At 42.0% G+C, this 16575-nt stretch overlaps 1 protein-coding gene across 1 annotated transcript in view; it reads left to right on the plus strand.

The window, feature by feature from the left end:
- The first annotated feature begins 712 nt into the window (after positions 1 to 712).
- The window catches only part of adamts10 (ADAM metallopeptidase with thrombospondin type 1 motif, 10), a 46933-nt gene continuing 31070 nt past the window's right edge, over positions 713 to 16575 (plus strand). Inside the window, exons 1-5 of the mRNA XM_019875334.1 lie at positions 713 to 822; positions 7391 to 7783; positions 12803 to 12945; positions 13032 to 13241; positions 16105 to 16273. Of these exons, the coding sequence (XP_019730893.1) occupies positions 7681 to 7783; positions 12803 to 12945; positions 13032 to 13241; positions 16105 to 16273 (625 nt within the window). The 5' untranslated portion in view covers positions 713 to 822; positions 7391 to 7680. The remainder of the gene's footprint in view (positions 823 to 7390; positions 7784 to 12802; positions 12946 to 13031; positions 13242 to 16104; positions 16274 to 16575) is intronic.

Raw genomic sequence — 16575 nt, forward strand, 5'->3', positions numbered from 1 at the left:
TCTGTTTCAACATTTATGTCTTATTCTCTTATTCTATTTCTTCCTTTTTTCTTCTTTTTTTAAAATTATTGAACAATCTAAAATGCTGAAAATGGGTTGCTCTTTTTGAAGATACAACATTAATTGTGCAACAAACATGCTGTTTTTTGTTTTCAAAAAAGTGATGGTTTTGAAGGTGTGTGGATTCTAGTAGCAGTGTTATGTAAGTAATCATAAATAATGATATTAAGACACTGATCGACAATACAATAATTATCTCTCATAATGTAACAAAGTTGGAAACATCACTTTATCAAATTGAAATGACAATGTTCCATCACTGCTACAACCGCTACAACTTTTTCTTGTAGATCTTTTCCTGGACAAAAATACGTAGGAAAGATGATTATTAGACATTAATTATTGATTGTTAAAATTAATTTATTTTTATAGGATCAAAGCCTCGACATGGCAAGTACAAGTATGTATTTCATGGGGACTTCATTTTATAACATACTGGTAGGAAAGTATGAACAGCAGTAAAATAAAACACGGTGTTGTGTGTAAAGAAAACATAACGTAGAATACCTTGTAATCCAAGTACATTTACCAGATTACAATGCTATGCATTACTTTCAAAATACATTTTATTTTCTAAATGTAACCGGAAGTTCAAGTGTAACATTATAGCTAACTTCAGGAAGCTCGATGGTTCTGGGCTGACAGAGAAGGAGTCAAGTCCCTTCAGCTCGGCTCAGTCAGCCGCCGGCGCCTCCTTCGCTCTGAGACCGTGCACAGACAGCAGGCAGGCGCAGCGGAAACTTGTGCCGAGGACACGGAGAGGTAAGGTCGCCGAGTCCAGGTACTCTTACTGATGCAATGCTAGACTCAAAACCCGCTCAAATGACACGCTTTTTTGAGGAGCATCCGCCTGATTTCTTGAGTTGCCTAACAGTTTTCTGCATATTGATTTAGCTGTGATGCATTAAAATGTCATTTAGAAGAGTGGCTATGATATATTCAATTCGTGTCTTGTTCTGAAAAAGGGAATAGCTTGGTAAATCCTCGTTGCCGAATGACAGCAGTCAGTGTAGTGTGTGTGTGTGTGTGTGTGTGTGTGTGTGTGTGTGTGTGTGTGAGAGAGAGAGAGAGAGAGAGAGAGAGAGAGAGAGAGAGAGAGAGAGATGGGGGACAGAAGAGGTGACCAACAGCTGACAATTAGGGACACGTGAAGGGGCAACCAGGGTGGTCAGGGAGTTGGAGCTAAATGATTATGGTTGATTGATTAATACGTTGATGTTAGCAAATGAATTAATGAGTCATTTTTATGTGTCTTAAATGATGTGGATCCTTATCTGCATGCAGCATCTTAATTATGTGGATGCAATATTTGCACATATTGTGTTATGCAAATATCGTGTTTAATTAGATGATCAGGTACAGTGGAGAAGTGGTTCATGGGCCTCACAGTTCTGATGATGGGGGTTCAAATCCGGGCTCTCTGTGTGGAATTTGCATGTTCGCATTCACATCCCCAAAACATGTACGTTTGTTTCATTAAAGACTCTATTTTGTCCATTTGTCTGAATGTGTGCATAAATGGCTGTTTAGCTGGATAATATGTGCCCTGCGTTTGACTGGTGTCCGGTCTAGGGTGTACCCCGCCTCTCATTCAAAGTCAGCTCCTCACACCCGCACCCTTAATGAGAATAATCGGTCTTGAAAATGGATGGACTTTCTCTTGTTGAATGGTGGATACACACATTTTCCCCGCAGAAATGCCAGTGCTCTCCACCAGAGGACACTGACAAGCACTTTCCAGGTCAAGGTTTGCCAACTATTGCGGTCTATTGTAGTCGAGTCTGTCCTCCAATACCCTTGGTTCTTTGTGGATGCGACTTAGATGGCAGCATTAAAGAAGATTCACGTTGATGATTTGAATAACATTTGATGGAGAATATGAGCTTCTGCTGTGAGTGTTTGCACTCAGTCAATGTCGAGTCAGCACTCTCTCTCTCTCTCTCTCTCTCTCTCTCTCTCTCCCTCTCTAAATATTGTTTCAGATTTACAAGGCCCATTTTCAGAGTGAGGGGTTCACGTCGGAGGTTCACGGGCCTGTTTATGTTCCCACTTTTCATCTGCACTGTTTATTTGGGGAAATGGAGAGAGGAATGCCTGCTCCTCTTTTCCTCTGTCTTTATACCAGACACAGAGTGAGAGTTTAGTCTGAGATAGAGACCCTCTGCTTTGCATTATGTCCATCACCTGTTCAGGGGTTTCATGTGGAGATCCCTTAGAATATCTGTCTGTTTTTTCAAGACAGCTATGAGGGAATAATTGCTGCTGAAGCGGTCTGAAACGCTGCATCTGACTTGTGACATTCTTACGGGCCATTTGATCCGACAGCCTCAAGGTCTTTTTAGAAGAAGGGAAGCCGCACCGCCTTTTCAACGCAATAATAAACTGAATCTGAAGCAGATTCACGGGCTACACACTGATCAAAGTGCAGACTCTGTTTGCGTGTGTGTGTGTGTGTGTGTGTGTGTGTGTGTGTGTGTGTGTGTGTGTGTGTGTGTGTGTGTGTGAGAGAGAGAGAGAGAGAGAGAGAGAGAGAGAGAGAGAGAGAGAGAGAGGTGAGCGGGTGCTTGACTTGAAGTGAGACTGAGGGACACTTAGCATCTGTTTGCGCCACACAAACTTTACTGAGTCGGTCATATGGTTTAGATTAGTGAGCTAGTTTTGGGATAGCTGCACACTATCTGGCAGCAGTTAAAGACAAGGACAGCATAGTTAACTTAATTTTTTTCATGAACTATAAACTCACTGTACAGCCCATCTCCCACTTAGTGTGCACTGGCTCCCTAAAAAAAGATTTGTCAAATGGCCGCTGCGCCGGCTAGCATCATTACATTGCGAATTTGGTCCAGCCTTTAATTCCCACCCAATTATCCTGAGTGGTCCAACTTTTCTCCCTCTCGTTATAACAACGACCCCTTTCTTCTCTCCTTCTTCTTTCCCCCTTTTTTCTTTTTTTGCAAAATGTGATTGCTCTGAAAACTGTGTGGCCTGTCTGCAACTCGGTCCAATTTTTCTCTTGTCTTGCTTGCTACAGTCTATTCCAAGGCTCGTCAAATGTCTTTATCCAAGCAAGGGGCATGCACTCGTTTGGCCTTGTGATCAACTTATTTCTTTTGCCTCAGAGGGTCCGCGCAAGACATCGCCACCATATGCAAGAAGTCTTTTTATGACTTGATCTCTCACTGAGGGAGAGTTAATGAAATAGTGCATGCATGTTGTTGTGTGTCCGCCGATTGTTTGAAGAAGCCTGACATGAAAGGCAACTGCATTGGGGAGGTCTAGTTTCCCCCTCTCGGTCTGAAAAAAAAAAAAAATAACAAGATGAGAGTTGAAGTAATGAAAAGCATTTGATATCAAGCTGCAAGTTGAATAAACCCCTCCATAAATCGAGAGTGGGAGCAGAGGTAATGAAACGTAGTGGACTTGGGCCTGTGCAGGAAATGGCTGTGAGAAAGCCTGAGGGAGGGGAAGAGAGAAACTTTCACTTGTTCCACAAAGTGGAGAAGGCAAGCAGTAACAGTACAAAGAGTGCTCAGTGTTTTACCGAAACGCTCCTATACCGTACCATCCCACTGCTGCTTAAAATTTACCATAAGACAATAATGTACACGCTGCCATTCCTTCATGCTGCATTCAGCCAGGGAACACTGAATGGCTCGCTCAGCCCGCCCTGAGCAGCTCGCTCTCTGCTGTCTCTCCCTCATTCCCCGGGGCTTTACATCCCCCACCCTCCCCCCCTCCCACCCACTCGTTTTCACGAGGAAACTTGCTCCCCTGCTCTCGTCACCAAAAGGTTTCCCATCTGCTTCCGATTACCTTTGGCTGCAGTTGGTGAGCTGCCAGCCATCTGGGCCCGTGTGGCGTCTCCGTTTGCTCTTCTCTTCCCCAGACGGCTTTGAGGGAAGTAGGAAAGGGAGGGAGGGGCAGACTTTTCGAGCAGTGAGAAGTGTAGGAGTTTAGCTGACACTGCAATGTCGAGTCGGAAAAATGAGAGTCCAGTCAAAGAAAGGGATCCCTATGAAAATGAGACTCCTGATCCTGGTTCTTATCTGACTTGTTTTCCCTTATTCTTGTAACTGGCGGAAGATAGGAGAAATAATGTATGTATTTATTTATTTATTATGAATCACTTTCATAGTAGAAGAAAAGAGCATGGAAATGAGAGTTCAATTATCTCACAGAGCCATGGATTTCTGCATATTTTTGGTTGAAATTAATCCGGTTGTTTAAAAAAAACAATACATCACAATAATGCCAAGAGTGGATCAGATCATTTGAAACCTGACCTTGCATAACACGACACAGCCACATTCACCGAACCCTTCATTAGTGAAAAAAACAAAACACACACCATAATTTCTGGACTATAGACCGCACCTGATTATAAACCGCACCACTACATTTTTAAAGGAAAAAAATATTTTGTACACACATAAGCCGCACCTGTGTATAAGCTGCAGGTGCCCATATTGTAACATGAGATATTTACAAAGAAAGACGGTACACAGGCGGCCGTTAGAAAAGTCTTTATGTAAGCCGCTTCATGAAATAAGCCGCAGAGTTGAAAGCGTGTGACAAAAGTCATGGCTTATAGTCCGTAAATTACGGTATATATATATATATATATATATAGATATTTATGTTTCGTTTTGTTTTCCATTTATTAAAAACAAAAAAAAAAGTAAATAAAATTTCAAGAGATAAGTATACTTTTTTTTTTTAAAGTTGTACGCTGTACTATCACGACAGTCACACTTTGACTACTAGGTAAACTAAATTTTCCACAGCACTGATTGGACAAGCAATGTCATGTGATCATCTGCAGCCAGTGATGGCCAAGCGGGCGGGTCAACACGAAAATCGACATGTTGAGTCGCGTGTGTCTTACCCTCCATGGCAGAGGCTCCGTCGAACCCCTGAGACCGATTCACCGAACCCCTAGGGTTTGATTGAACCCAGGTTAAGAACCACTGTGCTAAACATTGCCTAAGTCTAGTTGCTATTGCTGAAAGGGAGCTCTGTGGCCCTTCATATCCTGCAATTGAAAAAATCCGAGCTGTACATCATTATAATTACCCATGTGACATTTATACATGCACCATTGCTTTTAATCTTTAACTTCTTGCCATATATTTAAAACCACTGTGGATTCCATAATCAACGGGGTATAACTCAGATCGCACCATCATCGACTGTGAACTGTTTGTTGTCACCACAGGAACAGGCTGTGGAAATAGGCTTTCTTCCATACTAATCTTTTATGTACTGTATGTCAAATTTGATTATAATGCAATGCATATATGATAGGTCTGAACGATTTTAGGAAATTATATTTATTCTTCTCTCTCCTTTTTTCATTTGAATTGTGCATTTTCATGTCAACAGCTTTTACGTTCATGTAATTAAATCACTTCAAGAAATAAAAAGGAGAGGTCCATTAGCAAAGAGAAGTTATTTAAAAAAATATACTGAGAGTAATTTTGAGAACCTATTGTGTAGATCTCAGGAGCTGATTGGTTACTGCAACAGTAGGATACTCCGCTTCTTTGAGAGTAGATCTTGCCTGTTTTAGATCTCTCTCTGCTTCAGCACACCTGATTCAAACGATCAGCTCATCAGCAAGCTCCGTAGAAGCCTGAAACAATCATGATCAATTGAATCAGGTGTGTAGGCGTAGGAAGAGATCTAAAACAGGCAGGATATGGCTCTTGAGCAACCGGAGTTTCCCCATCCCTGGGTTAGTGTGACCTGTCCACAAGTAGCATGATGCTTCTCATTGGTGAGCTTTGAATTCTTTAAACAAAGGAAAATTTTAAAAAAGGAACACAATCACTAAATTGCCTTGGGTGAGATCACGTTTTTGATCCCAAAAAAGCCCCAGCACATGGTCAAAATTGAGTTCCGACGAGGAAATATTTGAGTGAGAGTCACAAATGCACCGAATGATGTGGGCAATTTATGATTAGAAGGACCTTGGTTTGATATTGCTGAAACTGTATCTTACACTCCTGTATGTGTTCTTTCATCCATTTTCTTTTTGGAATGCATTGGACATTTTGAAAGCTGTCAGATGGGCTACATTTTGGTCTGCCGTGACCTTGCTTTTGTAGTTCCCAAATTATACAGGAATTATTGTTTTGTTCGCCATTTGTTGGCTGGCATGTAAGGTCCGCTGTATATCGAGTGATGCAGCAGAACATGACTAAACTGTCGCGCATGGGTGCAGTCAGAGAATGGCATGGCATTTCAGTATCAAAATGTATCTTCTCTCAACATTTATCTCATCTGTTCCTTCTCTTTGTTGCAAGCCACTTCCATGTTTTTCGGTTCAATTAAAAAAATGGTAAAGTATATTGGATGTGGAGATTCTACACCCGATACAGGGTTGAAGTTTTTCCATTGCAGCGTGTCAGTAGATTTAAGGCGCTCAAATGCAATGTGAAGGGGCCTTAGTTTTTTGGACAGAATTTTAGCAAGACTGCACAATTAATATAAAACCTTTGTAGAGGCATGGTATATTGGTGAAGGAAGAACTCATAAAGTGTAAAAATGTATTTTTAAAAATTAAACAGCCTCTTGGTAATTTACGTGATCTTCTGAGAGGTGGCCTGCTTACTGACGATACATATGCCAACGAACATACGTCTAACACGGTGCTCCACGAATCTTTGTTCACTTTGGTAAGAATTCAGACTCGGTGGTGGTATGCACTCTTCTGAATGCTAATCAAGTTAGCATTGTGATTGATGAATAGTAACTCTTATCTTATCGGCTCCCTTAACGTTTCCGCTGAGTCTCAAATGGACCCGACTGTAGTAGCAGTTGACTTGCCAGAATGTTAGCCGATTATAAGCTGCACAGTCAAGCGTTCAGCCTGCAACTCACTCGGCCATGCAACCAACAGCACAGCCAGCCAGCATAGCGGTGATGGCAACCTGCTGCTCCTCTCAAATTGGCTCATTTTACCCCTAGATCTCTGACATAATACCCACCTAAGTCCCTGTTTGGGCATTAAGCACAGCTTTTAACAGCGTCAATGCTTTCTTTGTGTTTGAACTCTTTCCGGTGGGCAGGCAGCTTAAAGACTGAGGCCCAGGGGGCCTCAGGTTTGAACTTGCCGTTGTCTTTGACCATCAGAGTGAAAGATAGGGTGTTTGGCCTTTGCCAAAGCCAGGATTGATTAGCTTTGAGACGTGCAATACTCGGAGCTCAAGACCCTGACCCTTCTGGGTTTACATATTGTAAAACAGCTTTATTTTTCACAAAGCCTGCATTTGCCTTGTTTCATCTCTTTCTTCAAATTCCCTCATGTTGTTAAACTTTCCCTTTGCAGGGCTGCGACGAAGAGTTTGCTCATACAGTTGCCTTCAAACTGGTTTCTTCGTGGGTCTGTCGGTTCACATCTGGAGACCTCCTCCTGGATCCATCATTACTTGCTGAGAGAGACGCTCGAGAGAAGCTGCCATGTCTGACTCCACACCTCCTCAAGCCATGGCTAATCAGACTCTTGAGCTGTCCCACTGCTAGGCGAGGGGGCGCCAGAGAGGGCAGGAGACATGTTGGGACCGAAGCCCGGGAATCACTGCACTGAATTCTGTTACTATAGCTACTTCTGTAGTGATCATGGAAATGCTATGGAGGACTGCACTGATCTGCACTGTCGTTGTCGTCATGGGTGCCGCAGAGGTCGCAGGAGGTCGCAGAGATGAGTTTGCACAATCACAAGGTGAGAGGAGACGGTTACGACTTAGCAGCTATCTGTAAACCCAAACATTAATCCTGCCAGGGAAGTTACATCCAGTAGTATCATCCACAGTACCTGTGTCCATTCATATTCGAACAAAGCTTAAAAAAAAAAAAACCTTGCAAAATATTAAGTGGACGGACAAAACTTGATTTTGAAAAAGAAAAAAACAAACAAACAAGCAAACAACAAAACAGCTATTGCTTATGCGATCTCCTGAAATCATGGATTTGGAAAGTGACATTGTAAAGTTAACCTCAGAAAGTCATCCACACAACATCTGTAATCATTCATTCTGAATCATTTTTAGACACTACAGTTGCTTTGTACATAATACTGTATTGTGCACCTGATGGAATTCAGCTTTATAGAGGTAAAAAGATTTAATTAGATATCCATCCATTTTCGATACTGCTTTTCCTCAGTAGGGTTGCGGGTGTGTTGTAACCCATCCCAACTGACTTTGGGCGAGAGGCGGGGTGTGCCCTGGAATGATTGCTAGAGGGTGATATGGGAGTAGCCATCCCACTTCCACAGAAAAATATCCCGTCTCATCCCAGTGCCGGACCATAAAAAAAACGGTCCTGTCCAATTCCTGATCAAAACAACTCCTACTTCCGTCCTGCTCCCATTTTGGAGATACACTAAAAATGGTTGTGCATCTGTCCAAACGTTTTTTTGTTGTTTTACTAGATAATCCCACTTCCAACTGCTCCCGTGACCTTTTTATCCTATCCTGTCCCAATCCAGTGTTTTCAGGTGAAGGGATTCCCGGAAAAAAATGTCCACCTCTAATTGTCGCCAGGCAATCACAGGGCACTTTATATGATATATAAAAATGTTTTATTAATAATGTTGAATTATTTTGTGGTTTGGACACCTTGTCAAAATGCTTGACATTGTGATGGGGGTCTGACCACCTTTAAAGTTCATATGGCTCATGCACACCAAAGATCGACATTAAATTGAATTCCCCGCCCCCCCTGCATTTCCTGGCTCCATTGATGGCTCATGCACACCAAAGATCGACATAACTTGAATTCCCCGCCCCCCCTGCATTTCCTGGCTCCAGCCCACCCTCCTCACAAATCTAACATTTGTTGCACAGACGCGTGGCTGCCCACCTCACATTTCGTGAAACAGATCCAGGTCTCTCAGTGTGACCCCATCCCCCACATACACTTGAGTCTCGAATTACCAAAATCCCCCAAAGGGAAAGAGTGTACATGTCTAGTCACCCTGAACAAAGATGTAATTGTATATTTCCTCAACATGACATCTGACCCCATCACAGCCAGTTGTCTTAAACGTTTGCCATGCTGCTTTTTTTAGGAACCACACTTTTCAAGCTATAGTTTTTCTTTTGCAGGAGGTTTCAGTTTGAGGTCACATATTTAGTATTTCTCAATGCAATAAACAGTATCAGCTTAGAAGGAATACTAAATTATTTATCCTGGGACAATAATGTAATCATCTGCAAACTCACTGTACAGGCTCATTGCAATTTACATATAAATAGAGAGCTGTTTGCTAACATGCACCGAGAGTAAACTTCTGAAATTCACTTGGGATCCGTTTACAGAAAGTTTGTGGTGGCCACAGCAGCCTCGTTTCAGGCCACTGTGGAGAGAATAGGATGGTCGTGGGTCGTGAGACGATGCAGGTGGATGGGATGGACAAACTTGACAATCTGTGATGGCTGTGGTTGCCTGGTGAGATTTTTAATTGCCATGTCAGTCAAGGTGCGTTTGAGAAACCTAGTCAGCTACATTAATCTAGCGTCTCAAAATTTGGGGATGGTTTATCGGGCAGTGGGAAGCTTATATATGCTACTGGCATCCCACACTTGCCGCCTAAAACTCTTTAAAGCTAAGTCATGCGTTTATTTACCTACAATACCCACTGTGGGTACCGGTGTAGAACGATTAATGTCGAACGTGTGACGCACGCACGCACGCAGACAGACAGACAGACAGACAGACAGACATGCACGCAGACAGACAGACAGACAGACAGAGAGAGAGAGAGAGAGATGGAAAAACATACTAAAATTTATGGCAACACTACTAGTGCAACAATGCAAGCAAGTTCTTTTTAGTTATATTTTTGAGTTTGCGTTCAATAATTGGCAGAATCGTTCTGTAAACTCTTATTTCTTTGTTGTGAAATGCAGAAAAGCCAATTCTCATAACAACAAAATATTTTGTTGAATTGTCCAACTTTAAATGTCATGAGTCTTCAGAAATCACATTTTATTTATTATTTTTTTTCGCTACTTTCTCATAAAGTATGCCTACTCATATTTGAAAACCACTCCACTGTAAAAAACACAACTTGTATTTTTGGGGGGCTAAAACAGTATTTTAAGTATGTTAAAATATGAATTATTGACGTTTATGGTAACAGTGTTAACAAAACAAAGCAAGCGAGTTTTTTGCCCCAAAATAGCTTCTTGAGGTTGTTTGTTTTTTTTTTTACTTTTCTTTAAGTCAGGTGATAATACAATGGACAATTAATTCTGTAAACTCGTTATTCATTCTTGAAAATGGAGCAAAGCCACTTGTCATATTCGCAAAACATTAAATATTTTGGGGGAAATGGCCAATTTAATGGTGTATTTTGAGTTCACTCAACTTTTATTTTTTTTACAGTGTAGTTTTATTATCTATTTATGTTACAAGAAGTAAATCTATATTCAAAAATGAAAGCCCGTTAAAGGCCGGGTACCAGTGATGTTTTTATCTGTGGTAGGTTTAAGTCACATTGCATAGTGTACTTAATATTAAAAACACACATAAATGGGGTCTGCTTTTCAGTGACTCACAGAAAATTATGATGATGCAATTTGGCTTCTCCAATGAAACATATATCGGTTAACCAAGTTCCCCTCCTCACGAGAGAAACACACTGACACTGCACAAGAGGCATTATTGGAGGGCCCATTCTCCAACTGTTGCAACCGGAATAAACGGCTAAAACAGTTTGATGCTAAACAACAGATAAATAGGATTGCCTGAAAATAAGAACAAATCTTATTACAGATAATGACTGACATATTGCATTTCTTACAATAATGATTCGTTACAGTGTTCTGGTATTCCATTGTCATCCTTTGTATGAGTGCTATCTTTTTACAAATATTCCGCTACCACTACTTTGAAAGTCTGTTAGTGTAATGTAATATGCAGAAAACTCCCTCCACTCTTATTGGAGTTTGAAGTATATCACTGTAGATTACTGCTCTTGTGACTATTGTTTCAAAAAGAGGCTTTTTGCTCTGAGCGTCTGTTGACCTCATGCCCCGTGTGGAGGGAGGACCATTTTCCATCCAGAGTATTTCCTTCCACTGCTGATAAGCGAAACAAGGGTGATGCCCTGCTCGTAGATGTTTGGGAGCATTTATGAGATGGCCTAAATTTAGCATGTTCACACATTTCTATTCTCATGAGTCATGATGTATGAAAAGATTAAATCTGCGGTAAAAAGCATTCTAGTTTATCAACTTTGGCAGATAGAAATAGATGCACAACTCATATTTTGAGGTTCACATCTTAATCATTCAATCGGAGGTGAGGTGAGAGCCAAAAGTTCTCTCTGATCATCTGCATATTATGGATGCAGAAAGGGAAAGACATGCTATAAATTTTTTTTTTTTTAAATCTTATAAAAAAAAAAAGACAAAATAATTTCAATAATTTTTCTAACAATCAGTAGAATTAAATGACTCATCTTTTTTCGGTGATTTAGAACTTGACAAGTTAAAAAAAAAAACATTCCTAGGTCTGATAAAGCGAGTGCAAAAGCAAAACTGCTTCTCCAGAAAACATCATAGAACGTGTTTTAAAACAGATGTCACATTTTTTTTTTTTAGATGTGAAGTCAAGAGGTGTGTCTCCGCATGCCTTTGGAATCATCTGTAGTCAATCGATATATAAACACGAGAACTGTCATCACCATCTAACCATGCATGTAAATGTCTCCCCTCTAATTGATTGAATGTGGTTAAGACACGGTGTTGTTGTTCCGTTAAAATACCCAAACAGCACTGCACTGCAACATGTGTTTCATATTTATTGTTGTGACTTGAAGCAACTCTAAAAGCAGCACCAACACAATCATTACCCATTTAATCACTTTATTTTTTATTTCCAGCGGTATTTCATGAGGATCTTTTTGAAATAACGTGAATTGAATTAAATTAATGTGTGTAGGTGGCTTTCATTGTTGCCTTGTTTGTGAGTGACAAATACGTTTTGTAGTTTGTGAGGTCTCATGAACTGTCGTCCGTGGAGGGTAACAATACTGACAACTAATTAACACCCTGCCATTTATTGTCAGAATTGTCAGGACAATAGCACCTGTCTCATTGTTTGTGAGAAGAGGAAATGCTTATTTTTTTATGAGAAATTCTTGAACAGTGCGGCAGCTGCTGCTCTCCAGAGGCCATACGTTGGATGTAATTAACACTGAGTATTTGGTGCTCTGTATTGTTTTTATTTTTTTTACTGTAAATCTCTTCCACCAGACCCTGGTTCAGATTGGGACAGACTGAAGTACTGTATATAGTTTGAGAGTAATCATGAGACATCCCTTTGCGTCTTGCTGAAGACGTAGCCAGAGTGAAAGTGCCAGCAACAATCTAAAAATAGTTTCCCGAACATTGTTTCATTGGCCGCTTGAATCAGTTTCTTTAAGAAATATTAAAACTATCCATTTTCTATATGCTAATCCTGCTATTGCGGATCTTGACCCTATCCCGGCCAAAAGGTGGACTACACCTTGGACTGGTCGTCAATCAGTCGCAGGACACATATAGAGACAGACAAAGATTCATTCTCACATAGTGGCTGTGTGGGAACTGAACCCTGTTTACCTGCACTGAAATCTGGCAAATGTACCAATACACCACCAGTGACTCAATATTAAAAGTAATGCGTGATCAATCTGAAGCCTTTCTGAATTTATTTTTGTTTTATGCCTTCATTTTGTTTCCTTCCATAGCTACCTTCCTGTCCAGTCTTGGCCACTATGAGATTGCAATTCCAGTGCGCGTAGGACCCAATGGAGAGACTCTGCACACAAAAGCCTCTCATTACCACAGAAGAAGACGCAGTACAGAAGAAACAACATCGATTGACACCTCTGTATAATTGCCTTTTAAATTGCATTATCATAAAGTAGTTATAAAATGTTGCTTTATGTTCAACTCTAACTTTCGTCCATCTCTCAGCTCTACTATCAGCTATCTACGTCACGCAACAACTTCATGCTGAACCTGACGCTGCAGGGAGGCCTGTTAGCCCACCAGTTTAGGGTGGAGTACTGGAAAAGAGGCAGATTAGCCTGGAGTGAGCCTTATTCTCCCCACTGCCATTATGTCGGACACCTCCAGGACCAGCCGCATTCCAGCAAAGTGGCCCTCAGCAACTGCAATGGCCTGGTAAGAGTGCAAATTCCAAGTTTATTTATTTATTTTTTCAATATCACCAGTATACAAAGTGTGGTTGAAAATGAAAAAGCCAAATCATTTAGGCATAAACAAAAACAAAAAAAGATAAGAAACCCTTTATTTGTCTCACAGTGGAGAAATTCCCAATTTACAGCAGCAAAATTATGAAAGGGAGAAGTAGAAGAACAAAAGTAGACAATATATATATATATATATACACACACACATATATCCCCATCCATCTATTTTCCAATCCGCTTTATCCTCACAAGGGTCGCGGGGGGTGCTGGAGCCTATTCCAGCCGTCTTCGGGCATTAGGCGGGGGACACCCTGAACCGGCCAATCGCAGGGCACACACAGCCGAACAATCATCCACGCTCACACTCAGACCTCGGGAAAATTTAGAGTGTTCAATCAGCCTGCCATGCATGTTTTTGGAATGTGGGAGGAAACCGGACTGCACTGTGAAGTCGACGCGCGAACCACTGGTCCACCGGGCCGCCCATATATATAGAAAAACATATTTAATTATATATTATATAAAATGGGTGAGTGGGCGTGAGTCCAGGTTTTCAGGTCTGTCTATTCGATAGCCTGACAGCAGTCGGCAGGAACAAGCGGCGGTTCCTCTCCTTCTTGCAGCGTGGGTGTATCAGTCTCTGGCTGAAGGAGCTGCCCAGTGCTGTCAGGGTGGTCTGGAGGGGATGGGAGGGTCTGTCCATCATAGCTTTTAGCTTGGCTAGCATCCTCCTGTTGCCCACCTCCTCCAGAGTGTCCAGGGAGCAGCTCAGGACAGAGCTGGCGCTCCTGACCAGTCGTTCCAGTATCCCTCTGTCCCGGGCTGAGATGCTGCCTGACCAGCAGACTATGCCATAATGAATGGCTGAGGCCACCACAGAGTCATAGAAGGTCTTAAGGAGTGACCCCTGAACTCCAAAAGACCTCAGTTATCTGAGCAGGAATATCTGCCCCTTCCTGATCAGAGAGTCCGTGTTGTTAGACCAATCTAGTTCATTGTTGAGAAGAACACCCAGGTACTTGCAGGAGGTCACCCTCTCAATGACCGTACCCTGGATGTTCATCGGTGCAGGTGAAGACAGTTTCCTGCAGAAATCCACAACCAACTCCTTAGCTTTCCTGGGGTTGATCTGGAGGTGGTTCTGCAGGCACCAGTCCATGAAGTCCTCCGTCAGTCCCCTGTACTCCCGATCATCTCCGTCCGTATATATAATTGGACTTTGAATCGAAGATACGTGTTCAGGATATAAAATGATGGAAATGTAATTAATTCAACCTGTCGCCATCACGTATCCATTTTGACCATTTATCCTGTTGAGGCTCATGGGTGAGCTGGGGCCTACCCCAGATGACTTTGGGGGAGTGATGGTATAGATTGGTCACCAGACAATCGCATGGCACGTATAGACGACCACCATCCACATTCGCTTTCACACCGAAAGAATATTTTTAGTCTTCTGTGAAAGTGACCTGCTGAATGCTTCTTGAACGTCGGAGGAAGCCGGAGTATGTAGAAAAGCCACAAATGCACAGAGCCTTCATGCAAATTGCCCAGATGAATTGATGGATTATTTACAGTATTTGCTTTTCTTGACCCTCATCCACGACCCCAATGAGAACAAGAGCGATAGAAAGTGGATGCCTTATTTTGATCTGATTTTAAAATGCCCTGTCTGCAGGCACATTTGAACACTACTCTCTAAAAGAGGCATTCACAGTATTGCACAGAAAGAACCAGGAGAACACAGAGCCAGCTGGATTTGAAGAAACCCTTCATACTTTGTCCCAAAGCTGAACCACAAAGTGGACTTCCAAAGGCTCTGAAATTTGCTGAAAATACCCAGCTTCTAATCACTGCTGAACAGGCGTGTCTTAAGATTATTTTAAGGCAGTTTTTAAAAATGTAAGAGATCATTAGGTCAGTCAAAAAGCACAAAGCAGCAGTCAACAAGGCACAAAAGACATAAAGATGTGCCAAACACCTGTTTTGAACACTCTGAAAGTTTAAACAACCATCCAAAGCACCAGTACATTTACTTATCTTTTTGTAAACTATGATTGCCATCTGAACTGCCTCATACTGTCATGAAGTCCCTTCCAGACACCACAACAGAGGGCTGGCATACACTTAACATTTTGAAATTTGACGCTGATCATTTTATTTGTCCGAGCCCATTTCCCTACAGTCGTATCTCAGTGTAGCTGTGTATCCTCTCACCACACACAGCAGGCCCCACAATAACACTTGCATGCGCAGCTGAAGATTAGATGTGTTCACGGAGCGTTAATAAAGCACACACTTAATTACTTTGTTGGGCAGGCCAGCATGAACACATTCATCCAGCGAGCGGGTGGTATGTCCACGGGAGCATCACTAACTTTATTATGGGATTAGATGCTCTTTGATAGCTGCCGCGGTGGATGGAACGGAGAAGCTGGCTCTGAGTTGAGGCGGGCAGATCTAAACAGAATCAAAAGTGTTGTCACCCCGTGTGCGATGGGTTCATCTCGCTCTTCTCATGCATGCTTTCACATGGGTTTGTCTGAATGTGTTCCATGTATCCCATTCATACTATATAACAAAGAGCCCGATCAAAGTGTATCGGTGATGGCAATTATGACTACATAGTAATAGATATACTGTCGTGTAATTATCTTGATGGCTTTTTCTCTTGTAAATTGGACAACAGCACAATCGCGGTCAGTTGACTTGCATGAAACCATGAAAAGCAAAGACTTGGTGTTCCCTCAAGTGATCCGTAGGGACTGGCACGGTATCGAAATTTGCAATTGGCTTCACTGTGACTGTTGCATTGTGTTGTTTTGTTTCTGCAGCAGGGGGTGATTGTTGCTGGGGGAGAAGAGTACCTGATCGAACCTCTTATTTCATCAGCAAACCAAACCAAACCGGAGAGAGGGGACCGGGCTGAGGGGCGCCCCCATGTGGTTTATAAGCGCTCATCCCTCCGCCATCAGTACAAGGGCCAGTCTTGTGGAGTCATTGGTAAGAATGGGAACAATTCTGGCCTATTTTAGAATTAGCGGTGAGGTCCGGAGTCAAACCACATGGCCGACTGCATTGTGGACTGCGGTGGTGTCTGAGTTCCCATTTGTGACCAAGTCTGTGTGACAGGGCGTTGCTGAGTAAATATATAATTCATTTTATGACAAAAGTTAAAGTTAAAATAGCATCAGAGTTAGTCTTTATCCAGCCACTAGTCTTGGAATGGGGTTTTCAGAAATCATTCTTGTGGCTTTGTTGAGAGGATATGCAGCATGTGGTACTATGATCAAAATGTGCATCCT

The sequence above is a fragment of the Hippocampus comes genome, unplaced genomic scaffold (genome assembly GCF_001891065.2).
Source record: "Hippocampus comes isolate QL1 unplaced genomic scaffold, H_comes_QL1_v1.1 scaffold132, whole genome shotgun sequence".
Lineage (NCBI taxonomy): Eukaryota > Metazoa > Chordata > Actinopteri > Syngnathiformes > Syngnathidae > Hippocampus > Hippocampus comes.